Raw genomic sequence first — 12,758 nt, 5'->3', positions numbered from 1 at the left:
GCAAAGCTTCAAACACCATTTAAGGATCTACATGTACATGTACTATTGATCCAAAGTATGTAGGGTCAGGACATTTTGCAAATGTTCCACAGGGATCAGCTCTGTGTCCATTTACATTGAGTTAGTCTAGATATATAAAACACAGTGTCAGAATAAGAGTCCCACAGGGATAAGTTCTTGGTCCATTTACCTTGTGTTAGTATAGACATAGTATGTAGTGTCAGGACATTGTTCAGTTCTTCTGTAGCCTCAACTCTTCTGGTCACCTCTCGTTTGTTGGCGTCCTCAAGAGACTTGGCCATGTCGTTGAAGGAGTCCAGATCCTCTTCCACCTGTTGCAAAAAAAGATATATGAAAATATATGAAATAAAGATAAACAATAAATGGGGCAGCATGCTTCCGATCAACAGTAATTTGGTTTACTTTTGTTACCCCTGACCCATATGATTTGTCCTTGTTTTTTATCCCTTATGGTTGTCGTTCCCATTTGGTTCTGCTTTCCACCTGCATGCTCCGCCCTCAGCCGCCCTCTTATTGTGTTTTTTGTTTTGCTTTTGTTTTCTTTTTCAAATAATTTATTTAAGTTAATTTAATTTAACCTCATTTATTCTTTTAATTTATTTGGTATTTATTTTCCTTATTTCTTGCTTTTCATAATTGTTTTTATTTTCCGTTAATGTTCTATCTTGTGCTATTGTAGCTTGTTTGTTGTTCCTTGTGTTGGTCGAATAAATAATAATAATAAAAAATAAAAAATAAAAAAAAATAATGATAATAAAAAATATAAAAAAATAACAAAAGACAAATTACAAAACTTATTCAACAAAAGTTCTTAATCAATCAAACATTCCAACTACTTTCAACCTAAAAAGCATCAACCAAGATAAACCTGGAAAATAGTCTGGTCCCTTATGATGAGAGTCACCATTCTGATTCAGAACATGCACATTGGGAATGTGACCAATATGGCTGCATTTCAGAGGTTTACCTGCAGGAAGGATTCTCTTACAATGATCACAACAAAAGTTCGTTCAAAGCGACTTGTTTAGAATTCATCTGTTTTACCTTCTGTACGTCTACATTCTCAATGTCCAACAGTAGCTGGTTGACTAGTTTAGACTCTTGGGTTGTGAGCCCTTCCTCCCGTTGTCGTTGACGACGCCAGTAGCCACGCCTAGCAACAATTTCATCTTCCAACATGGCCACCTGGAGAAAGTTAAAAAAGGTGATCGTACGGCTTAGTGACAAAATGTTATCATTAAAAATTTCAAGTCTTGCTCCATTTAAATTTTACTTTCTAATGTTCAAAAATCATGCATTGAGATCCAGATCAGTGCTGAAAGTGAAACTATTAATAAACTTCCATAATAATAATAATTTAATTTATAATGCGCCAATTCAAGACAACGCTGTTCAAAGGCGCATGACAATGTGCAATAAAAAAGTAAACCATGAAAAATTAATAGTACATAAATGAATAAATAAACTAATCACATGACATGAATCACATGACACTTACAGCACCGAGGGGTGGCTTCTTCTTCTTGTCTGCGGATACAGTTACCGGGACGACAGTCTCTGTTTCTGGGTTGATCCTGACCCCAGTGATGGGGCTGAGGTCACCTGTGACCTCATCGACAGCTTGACGACCAACCATGATCGGAATCAGACCTGTAATCAATCAAATCAGAGATTTGAATCAAATCAAAACAAATCAAATCAAATCAATAGCTAACACTGTCCTCACTATCTTTGCACCAAATTGAGAAAACTGGACAGGGCAAAGCTGACAGAAAACAAATATTCACAGAACTGGGGGAAAGTACCGAGTATACAGTGCTTACATGCAACAGTGTTAGGGTAAAACCAATGTAGTTCATGTATTCTTTATCCACCATGCAAATTTAACACATATTAAAATTGCTGGGGTATCGCTGCTGAAATATAGGACTCAAATTGCCTCTAGCTACCGGGCAATCTCAGTGGTTTAGTAAGACATCTGCAGCTGATTTCACGAAACGGCAGGATTAATCCTACATGTAACTCAAGCTAGGACGAGTAACCCGCCCTAACTTACATAGGATGGGTTTAATGCGTTCTACATCTATGGATATGGAACTGAACCCGTCCTAAGTCCTAAGATTAATCCTAACTTACACGTAGGAAGAGTTTGGTGAAAAAGCCGGATGCTCTAAAACGGCAAAGGTTGTGGGTACGAATCCCACTTTTTTCACTGAACTCAGGGAAAGTATAGAGTGTTACACACATTGGTGTTAAGGGTAAAACCAGAAAATATTAGAAACATTATTCGCAAGAATTATAAGCATCTTAAAAAAGAATTCTCGCTAAGAACTCCTCACCGTCTCCTTCAGGGTCCTCCATGGTTCCTCCGAGGGGAATCAACGCTCCCGTCTTTGAGTTCCTCTCTACTCCCAAGATGGTGACGTCTTGCCCGCTCCCTCCTGGATCAGCCATGTGGGTTCCTACAAGGATAGGTAGGATCTGGCCTGTCGCTGTATGCTCGTACATGCCTGAAAAACAAACCAAAACTCCTTGATATTATTATATGTTACTTAGTTTGAAAAGTTGTTTGTCATCTGTAATAACATATTGTGTAGCCTCTCTAACCATCCACTTGGGTCGTTGTTACAAATTACTTTATATCAAATTACTTTTATGCCCAAAAAGTTAAAGGGAAGTGGACGTTTGATAATTGTCAAAGACCAGTCTTCTCACTTGGTGTATCCCATCATAACCATAAAATAAAAAGCCTGTGAACATTTGGGCTCAATTGGTCATTGAAGTTGCGAGGAAATGATGAGAGAAAAAACACCCTTGTTGGACGAATTTGTGTGCTTTCAGATAGGAATAAAAGACTTCTAGCTAGAAGTCTTTCAATTATTTTAGTGAGAAATTACCTCTTTCTCAAAAACTACGCTACTTCAGAGGGAGTTGTTTCCCACAATGTTTTGTACTACCAACAGCTCTCCAATGCTCGTTACCAAGTCAGTTTTTAAGTTAATATTTAACTACCAAACGTTTACCTTCCCTTTAAGGTACAAAGTTCTGGTTGAAAGGTGGTCAGATGACCAAGTAAATGGCTGGTAAGGACACACTGGGAGCTGTATACATGGTATAAGACCAGAGCCCAGTTTCATGGCGAATTCTGCGCTTACGATCGCGATTCCCCGCTCAAACAAGCTGAATTTCTGCGCTAGCCTTATAAGCGTAGAATGCCTAGTAACCTGGAGTTCGCACGCGCAGAAGCCCTGATTCGCCGCTAACCTGTGAAATGTGCTTTTGTGAGCACAGAATTCTCTGCTTCTGTAAGCGCCGATTCTGTGTTTACGGTAAGCAGAGCCATGAAATTGGGCCCAGAAGTGCATTAAGGTGTATTGACGCTCAAGCTTGCGCGAATAGATCATAACACCATCAATACATATATGGTTCTCAAGGTAAAGATATATTAGAATGCGAGTATACACACAACTTTAAGCATCGCTTGCAATATCACCCTTGGCGAAACAGCAAGAGGATAAGAATTGAAAATTGTAACAAAATGACAAGTTCAATTACACGTTTTCATTTTTTGTTTGACACAAAAAATTTCAATTAAGGATGGGAAGAAAATAGTTGTGTTGTTTATAAAGTACTCCTCCTTTGGCCCGGTCTTGGCACAACCAAGACCCTGCCGGTTTCAACAGCCATTAAAACCTCATAGCCACTGTTTTTATTCCCATATTAAAGTATGAAACTCCCATGCCCATCTAATGTCTGAACAACAGCTCCGTCCCCAGTTTAAGAAACCCACCTGGAGATCCTCCGCTAACAGCCAAGATGGATGCGCGCTCAAGACGTCGTTGGACGTTATGGATGGCTCGGATGTGGTTTACACGGCAACGTTGTCTGGACTTGATCAGCTCCTTCGTGATGGTATCCAGCTGGCTCTGCTCATGACGACAGTTTAGACCCTCTGGACCTGGAACAAGCGAGAAGAAAAAATAAATCAAGTATCAGAATTAAAGGCAGTGGACACTATTGGTAATTACTCAAAATATTTATCATCATAAAACCTTACTTGGTAACGAGTAATGGGGAGAGATGGATGGTATAAAACATTGTGAGAAACAGCTTCCTCTGAAGCGACATAGTTTTTGAGAAAGAAGTAATTTTCCACGAATTTGATTTCGAGACCTCAAGTTTAGAATTTGAGGTCTCGAAATCAAGCATCGGAAAGCACACAACTTGGTGCGACAAGGGTGTTTTTTCCTTTCATTATTATCTCACAAATTCGACGACCAATCAACCAATTGAGCCAAAATTTTCACAGGTTTGTTGTTGTATGCATATGTTGAGATACACCAACTGTGAAGACTAGTCTTTGACAATTACCAATAGTGTCCACTGGCTTTATGAAATCGTTCTTAAACTAACTTGTCCGGAGCAAAATGGGACATTGGAATTGGTGTTGGTGAAAACATGAGAGAAATTCACAGGGCCTGGGTTTCAAAAAATTGACATCAAAGAAGTGTTATCAGACTCCCTGTCCTGGATAAATTTTGACAAGACCCCTTAGTTTAAATAAGAACTTGTCCTTATGTTTATCGGAATAAATATCTAAAATGAAGTGCTGCTCTAGTAATCTTCGTCAGATAATCTGAATAAATATATTTAATAGTATATCAAATGAAATCCTCTTCTATCACAATTCACAGTGCTCGTTACATTTCTCAAGAGTTTAGTACAATAAATTCAGAATAAGAGCTAGGCAAACTTTGGCGAATCTCTCTTCTGGACGGACTGTTTTGAACCTAAAGGCACTCATCAGAGGTACGAAACCGTCTGTCCAGATGAGAGATATGCCAAAGTTTGATTAGCTCTTAACCTGAATTAACAAGGGAATCAATGTGTGGTGAAGAGGTTTTCAACTAGGGGTTTAATCCCAACGAGGCCTGGTTCTTGACGATTTTACCGAGACGAAGTCGAGGTAAATTATCAAGAACCAGGCCTCGGCAGGTTTAAACCACTAGTTGAAAATCGATTCAACACACTTTGATTCCCATTCATAAATACCTTTTCGGTCAAAAACATCATCACTTTTTGGTCAAAAAGTTTAATAAATGCAAAAATTATAATTCAACACAACACCCCTCCAGCTACGAAATGGTAAAGCCCTCCACCACCCTCGGGTAAACAGCTCCTTATAAGGGAATGCTGTGCACAACTGCGTGATGTGGCACAACTGTTTCAACCGTTGCTCTCGACCAATAGGAATGAAGAAACTGTCTTTTAAGAATGCAAGGTCGCGTGTCACGCCCATGAATTAACACTTTTTACCGGTCATAAACAAATGTTTATACACACCCACGTGACGCGCTCTCCACCAATAGCAAAACTGTCTGAGGTATTTATGAATTGTATTTAATTATATATATATTAAATCGTTACGGTGCCAGAAGTTAAAGAAACTTCCTCAACAGCGATGATCCTAAAATAGAATATCCACATACCGACTGCGGCGTCAAGATACGCCTTGACAACCTCCAGAATCTTAACCTGGCACGCCATCAGGTTTGCGTCCAGCAACGTCTGGTACCCGCCACTAGAGGGCAGTGCCTCATTGTCATGGAGAGCTGCGCTTTGGGTCAGCACCTGTAGGTTGCTGAGGGGCTCGACGAAGCGGTCGCCGGTTACCATGGTAATGTAGGCATTGTGGGTACCGTTGGGCGTTTGGAGAGTGCCACCCACTGGGATGACATCACCTGATGAATATTGAGAGAATATTTATTTGCTTATTTAGTTCAGTTTAAAACCATGAAACGTGGTCAGTAGTATCAGAAGACAATAATATAATAATAATAAACAAGACTTATAAAGCGCATTTTACAAGATACAATGCGCTGGTAAGAGAGCTACGAAAAAGAAAGGTTTTATGAGCGAGAAGAGAATAGATGTGTTTTTAATTTACTCTTGAATGTCTGGAGTGTATTGGTGTTTCGAATGTGACTTGGTAGGGCGTTCCAGCACCGGGGACCAGCGACTGAAAAGGACCAGTCCCCTGCCCTTTTGTGAGTGCGAGGGATTGTTAGATTCTGTCTGGAGCGGAGCCCACTCCGGCCAGGTTTGTTGAAATTTAGCGACTCTGTGATGTATTGTGGAAGTACGTTAGAGAGTGCTTTGTGCATGTTCACTGATGTTTTGAAGGTACTAAAGATGAAATGCTTACAAAATAAAGCACTACATTGTAAGTATCACAAAAAAAGTCAAAAGCAGAAACCCATGTGAGCCAAATAAAAGGAATAACAAAATATTACTGCGATCCAAATACAACAAACAAAAATATTGCAGAGGTTTAAAAAAAAAAAAAAATTGTTATGGGAAATCATTTGGTTAAAAGTTTTTTAAAAACATAAAATGTTTGTTTTGTAATGAGCTGAGAGAGAAGTTGGAGAAAGATTGTTATTCGCCCAGTGACCAGGGCACCACTAATACATTATTAATACATTATTATAAAATGCAGCATATCAGAACTTATAATGAAAACTTATAGTAATTATTATTAGGTAACAATCTTAATGATTTCAACAAAATGGGACGAATATCCTACCAGTTTCTGGATCAATAGCAACGCTCAGGACCGGCACCGGTTGCTCACTGCTCGGATCAATCATAACAGAACCAATCTCTATCGGTACGGGGAGTCCAGTCACCGGGTCAGTGTGGGTACCCCCTACTGGGTACGCTACGCCCGATTGTGGGTGTATTGTCATGGCCACGATGGGGCATTTCAGACCTGTGTCGGGGTCGGACATCGGGGCATTTAGTTTGAGATCACCGATTCGCTCGATGGTGGTCAGTTTTGAGTTGACTGGGAGGCCGTTGTTGGGGTCGGTTGGAAATGGGATGTATGGGATGAGTGGCTCATCCGATCGGACCAAATCACCTAGAAAGAGAAGGAAAGTTGTCCGACAATTAAAAGTGATCGAGAAAATGGAATACAGTTCTGAATAAGGGGGGACAGTTGACCATAAACGTCATGGGTGCAATATTTCAGAGGATCTAGCAGAGTCTTTCTCAAAGGCTGAATGACAAAACAACATAAATAAACAGGAATAGACCGTATTGAATAACCCCTGTGTTGCTATGAAAGTTCAATGCAGTGTTTCCCCATTAGAGTTCCAGGTTCTTAAATCTACGAAAACCAATACATTTGACAAATCACATACTTCCTTAAATTCAAAACTAAAAAGTTACCAACAGAACTTTTATGAAAAAAAAAAACAATTCCAGGTTCTTACCAACAGATGAATCAACTGTGTGAATAAGTCTTGAGGAAGTGGGGTCGTAACTGACATTCCCCTGGACGGGGAGAACACGACCCGTGACCGGATGGACGAAGTAATCTGGTGGGATGTTCCTAACGTTGCCGTCGGCCGACAGCATGCGGGCGTCACTGTTTGGCACCATGAGGCCAGTAGTCGTGTTCTGGTGAATGAGATCTGTACGTAGGACACTTCCGTCAGGACCTGTAAAGAGCCAATGGTGAAATATTTACAGAAATTGTCACAAGTAAAAGACTCAAAGGTTACTCAAATATGAAATGTTTAGAGCGATAAATAAAACTCAATGGTTACTCAACTACAAGATGTTTAGAGCCGTAATTAAAAGTCATACACTCATGAACAACAAAATGTTGAGCACTTTGTAAGACTCAAAGGTTACTTAAACACCGAAACATTTTGAGAGATAACAAAAAATCAACATTGATTTCTTAGGTACCAGTTATTTTTAAAAGTAAAAAAAATCAATGGCAACAGAAATATAAAAACATAGCAGCACCATTATTATTTCAAAGCAAAATTCGTAAAAATCAGTGGTAGCAGAAAAATACAAAATATTTTGACTGAAAAGTTCAAAACTCAGAAATTACTCAAAGCATTATTGAGCATATTAAACCAAATAACATCGTTTTGAAATGGTGATAAGACAAAGTGAAAAATAAAAAAAACATAAAAACAAAAAGTTTTCTTACCGAACAGCTCCTCCCTATCTACAGGAGTGTTGTCCGAACCTGTGGCAACTAACTGAGCACCGATTCCCTGCCCCAGTATGCCCCAGGCACCAATACGTTGGGCCTCGGCTGACACTTCACTGGACATCCGTCCCAAGAGGGCACCAACACGTCGGATAACACTGGAGGAGAAACAGATAAGAAAGATGTTATTTGCATTGGGGATAAAGAATGGTATAATGCCAAGGTCTGGTCGTATGCGATATTATGCGACAAACCGCTACCCATCCTCCTTTATCCCCCGTGCAATAACGCACCACAATCTCAATTTTAAACAGTAATTATTAATTATCGCCCAGTCTCCAGTATTTTTCTTATCTCAATTTTACTAATGATAATTATCGCCCAGTCTCCAGTATTTTTCTTATCTCAATTTTACTAATGATAATTATTAATTATCGCCCAGTCTCCAGTATTTTTCTTATCTCAATTTTACTAATGATAATTATACATTTATCGCCCAGTCTCCAGTATTTTTCTAAACGCTTCTTAGTGGTTTTTCTTGTAATTGTAGCCTTTGTCTGTTTTTTATTCTTTTTAATGTGTCGATGTCTTTACTGTATGTCAGCATTTGAATTACCCTTTTTGGGATCTAATTATTGTATTGTATTGTATTTGGTTTAACTCTTACACAGATGAGTGCAAGCACCCACTCTGTACTTAAAGGAACACGTTGCCTTGGATCGGTCGAGTTGGTCTATTAAAAGCGTTTGAAACCGTTTGTTATGAAATGCATATGGTTAGAAAGATGTTTTAAAAGTAGAATATAATGATCCACACAAGTATCACTCGAAACTGCACGGTTTTCGTGTTACGTTGCGAACTATCACGGTCGGCCATTTATGGGAGTCAAATTTTTGACTCCCATAAATGGCCGACCGTGTTAGTCGACAGGGTAAAAAGAAAACCACGCAGTTTCGAGGCATATTTGTGTAGATCATTGTATTCTACTTTTACAATATCTTTCCAACCATACACATTTTACAACAAACGGTTACAGAACGATTTTCAAAGACCAACTCGACCGATCCAAGGCAACGTGTTCCTTAAACCCAAGTTCTTTGTAAGACACTCACTGTTTCTGTGTAGTGTTGTTGAATTCTAGCTCAAGGCTCTTCTTCTTGCCGCTGGTCTTGGCCTCAGTGTACTCGTTCAGCATCCTCACAGCTTCTCGTAAAGCCGACAGGTACGACACCTTCAAAAACAATAATGTGCGGTAAATCGTTAGCAACTAGGCTCACATTCGCAAAGCTGCTTAAGCCTCTACTCTTGACAATTTTTAGGAAATTTTGCGTCATACACTAAGTGTTTTTTTCTTTTACAATTGGTTTACTTCTTTTAAATCATTTAACATTTAACACCATTATAAAGCTTACATGTACATGTATGGTTACATACATGTACATGTATACCTAACTTGTTTAAGTTCCACAAGGTTTTGGACAATTTATTTTGCAAATTTTTACTTCCATATTTTATTATCTGTATCAGTCACCAGTGACTGATTTTGCATATGTTGGTTAGCGTTAAAAGGGTTAAACAAAAAATAATTCCATATCAAGGAACCAGCCATAGATGATACATAAGGAATGGTATTTTGGCTGGTAACCTTATTCCAGGTGAGGATATTTGTTAGTGCTATCAAATGTTTGTACTAGAGCAACTCTATAAAACTAATAATAATATTAATAATAACTTGGGCCCCAGTGTATGTTTTGGTGCTGTAGCTCAGAAAATAGGAAATTAATAATAATAATAATAATAATAATAATAATAATAATAATAATAATAATAATAATAATAATAATAATAATAATAATAATAATAATAATAATAATAATAATAATAATAATAATAATAATAATAATAACAATAAAATAGAAGTCTTATATAGTGCACGTATCTACCAAACAATGTACTGAAGGCGCTGAGTGTATACAAACTTTCAGGAGGATAGGTTATTGCAGTGATGAATTCTGAGACCCAATTATATAGCACCTTAGGGTTTAAAAGGTGCTACAGCGCATAGAGCAGCCACAGCCAGGAACACCGGGGCGAACCCCTTCTCTTTTCGATAAGTGCATTGGGTTCTTTAACATGCGTTACACAACACATTGGACCAACGGCTTTACGTCCCATCCAAAGGACGAAGCAATGGTTAAGTGTCTTGCTTAAGAACACAAGTGTCACGGCTGGGGATTCGTACCCCCACTCTGCTGATCAGAAACACCAGAGTTTGAATTTGTTGCTCTTAATCGCTCGGCCACGATAAAACTCTTAACCGCTCGAAAAACTCACCTGGTGGTCCTCTCGACTCTTCTCGTCCTGCTCTTTGATCTCAAGCTGTCTCTTCAAGATGGTCTCAAAGCGATAACCGAGTTCCTTCCGCCGTTCCAATTCCATCTCAAGCTGAAAAGAAGGATATTCATCAAAGGTTACAAATTGTTTGAGGAATGTAAGCTGGGCCCTCGCTGAGCCCAGCCTAAAGGTTTGTTTCATAAATCAGAAATCTTGTTGATTTATTTATTTGCTACTAAGCTTAACTTAGCAGAGAACCACTCGCATGCAATGTACATCACTGGGCATTTAGGCTGGTAACTTAATAGTGCTTGAACACAATTTAACTGGGCTTAGAAATTGTTTGTGTTAGACTTGCCTTCAAGAACTTTGAAACTGGTCTTTGAAATTATTGATAAATAAATAAAATCTGAATCCCTATTGTCAACATTCCATTCAATTTACAAAAGTACAAAACAATCAAGAAATACATGAACAATCTTCAAGGGACATTAACTGTATTAATAAATAACAATACCAACACAAAATAATCAGTAAAGAAATTCCAGAATAAATTTCATAAACAATTATCAAAATTACCTTGTAAAACTCCCCATTAAGATCATGTTTATAAAATACAACAAAAACACAAATATTAATATATATTGATTTAGGCCAAGAAAATACTTTTTAGAAAGAAAACATTTTTGGAAAGAAAATATTTTGGGGAATGAAACTTTGAAAAGAAATTCCTTTTAATCGTATCTTAAAAGCCTTATTGCCACATAAATCTGGTACCCTACCTCCTCACTCTTGCGTTCATATGCTTCTAGGTCCTCATCAGTAGCCAGGGCACTTTTACCCTTCAGGTTCATCTTGGCTACCCATAATCCTTTGAGGTTCTCCGCCTGGTTGCACAGTTTGCGGTACAGCGCCTTCGCCTGAGATAGAAATTCAATTAAAATAAAAACGACTAAGCAACAACAAATTAAAGGAAAAAATTTGTCAGTTTTCATATGTTGAAATAACCGTTTAAAAAATTTGTTTTATGCGGCCATCTTGGTTTTTGTTTCTCTAAACAAATCAGAGGCACCTAACTGAGGATGGAAGCTTAGAAATAGTATAGCCATTATTTCGTGAACTGGAAAGCAGCACTCTTTAATGTGATAGCAAGACTGGGAACTTTGCAACTGTGGTGCAATCGGCAAACACCCACAACAATTTGTTACGGTTGTTAAAAAAAAAGTAATAATAAAAAAGGTAATCTACCTCTTCCTTTTGTCGTCCAAGCTCGCTTGTCACATGACGTGATTGCTGAGACAGATGACCGTAGAAGTCAGCCGTACTGAACGCTTCAAAGTCCACCTGCTTATCGTAGTCCCAATATTCATCACCTTTGACCTCTACTGCTTCTACATTGACAAGAGAAAAGTTCACAATCAAAACACGGCAGACTTATCAAGCATTGTCTGGTAAAACATGGGCCCAATATAATAGAGCTGCTGAAGCAGAGAATATTGCTTAAAATTTTCCTGCTAAGCAAAAATGAGATGGAAACCAGCCACAGATTGTACATGTGATGTGGTATTTTGGCTTGTAACCTTATTTTACTAAGCATAATGTTGAGCAGTACAATGTATAAACCGGCTATTACAGAGCCACCACTACTCACAAAGAGATTTTACATGGTGTCACCGTAAACCTTACTTACTTACTTACTAAGCGTAATTTTGTTGCGCAGCTACTTTTGGTGCAGCTTTATGAAATTAGGCCCCGTTCGGAAGGAACGCCCACTCTTGAAGGGGGTCTGATAAACAAGAGGTACCAAGAAATTGAACCTTGGTTAACACTGGGGTTTTCCCCGAGTAGTTAGCAAGATTCAACCCTGAGTTACCAAGGTTTTTTTCATTTCACTTTCCTTCCTAACATCCCCAACAATCTCACAGCCTACTATCAAAATAAAAAATTAAAAACTTACCATCAATGACCACAGCGCCCCCAACGCCTTCCCCTCTGCCCTCGATGGCGCGGTTGTATTTCTTGACGGGATGAACTGCAGAGCCCTTGGAGGCGTAATCGTCAAAGTTGTGATTCTGAATCAGGCCTCTGTACTTCGGTCGGATGTAAGACACTTTACCCCAGCCGTACTTACGGAACAAAATCTAGTTAGATAAAATAAACGTTAACAATCAAAGCATGTCAAGAATAAAACTTTCCGGAAAAATAAACGTGGCAGGCCAGAGCATTTCCTTCACTTATTAAAGAAATGAGCAAGGGAACCAAAGATTCTGGCAGCTTAAGAATTGTCACTACCCTGTTATTCCCTTATTAAGAACCGTCTCTCGGAAAGAAACGGAAAACTCACCAAAACGAGGACCAGTAGGATGGTGAAGATGAGAATCAAGCCTAG

At 38.7% G+C, this 12,758-nt stretch overlaps 1 protein-coding gene across 2 annotated transcripts in view; it reads right to left on the bottom strand.

Moving 5' to 3' along the window:
* Nucleotides 1–12,758, bottom strand: part of LOC139951479 (uncharacterized) — a 110,982-nt gene that overhangs the window by 29,824 nt on the left and 68,400 nt on the right. For both annotated transcript variants that reach the window (XR_011787780.1, XM_071950391.1), the window contains exons 78-91: nt 12,327–12,510; nt 11,618–11,760; nt 11,152–11,289; nt 10,370–10,480; nt 9,148–9,266; nt 8,033–8,193; nt 7,299–7,526; nt 6,608–6,943; nt 5,511–5,762; nt 3,812–3,979; nt 2,361–2,531; nt 1,520–1,671; nt 1,066–1,206; nt 191–332 (exon numbers count right to left, since the gene is read on the bottom strand). Coding sequence is in view for 1 of the 2 variants with exons in the window: in XM_071950391.1 (XP_071806492.1) it covers nt 191–332; nt 1,066–1,206; nt 1,520–1,671; nt 2,361–2,531; nt 3,812–3,979; nt 5,511–5,762; nt 6,608–6,943; nt 7,299–7,526; nt 8,033–8,193; nt 9,148–9,266; nt 10,370–10,480; nt 11,152–11,289; nt 11,618–11,760; nt 12,327–12,510 (2,446 nt within the window). In the remaining variant the exon portion in view is untranslated. The remainder of the gene's footprint in view (nt 1–190; nt 333–1,065; nt 1,207–1,519; nt 1,672–2,360; nt 2,532–3,811; nt 3,980–5,510; nt 5,763–6,607; nt 6,944–7,298; nt 7,527–8,032; nt 8,194–9,147; nt 9,267–10,369; nt 10,481–11,151; nt 11,290–11,617; nt 11,761–12,326; nt 12,511–12,758) is intronic.

The sequence above is a fragment of the Asterias amurensis genome, chromosome 19 (assembly GCF_032118995.1).
Source record: "Asterias amurensis chromosome 19, ASM3211899v1".
NCBI lineage: Eukaryota > Metazoa > Echinodermata > Asteroidea > Forcipulatida > Asteriidae > Asterias > Asterias amurensis.
This window is presented reverse-complemented; position numbering and strand designations above follow the sequence as displayed.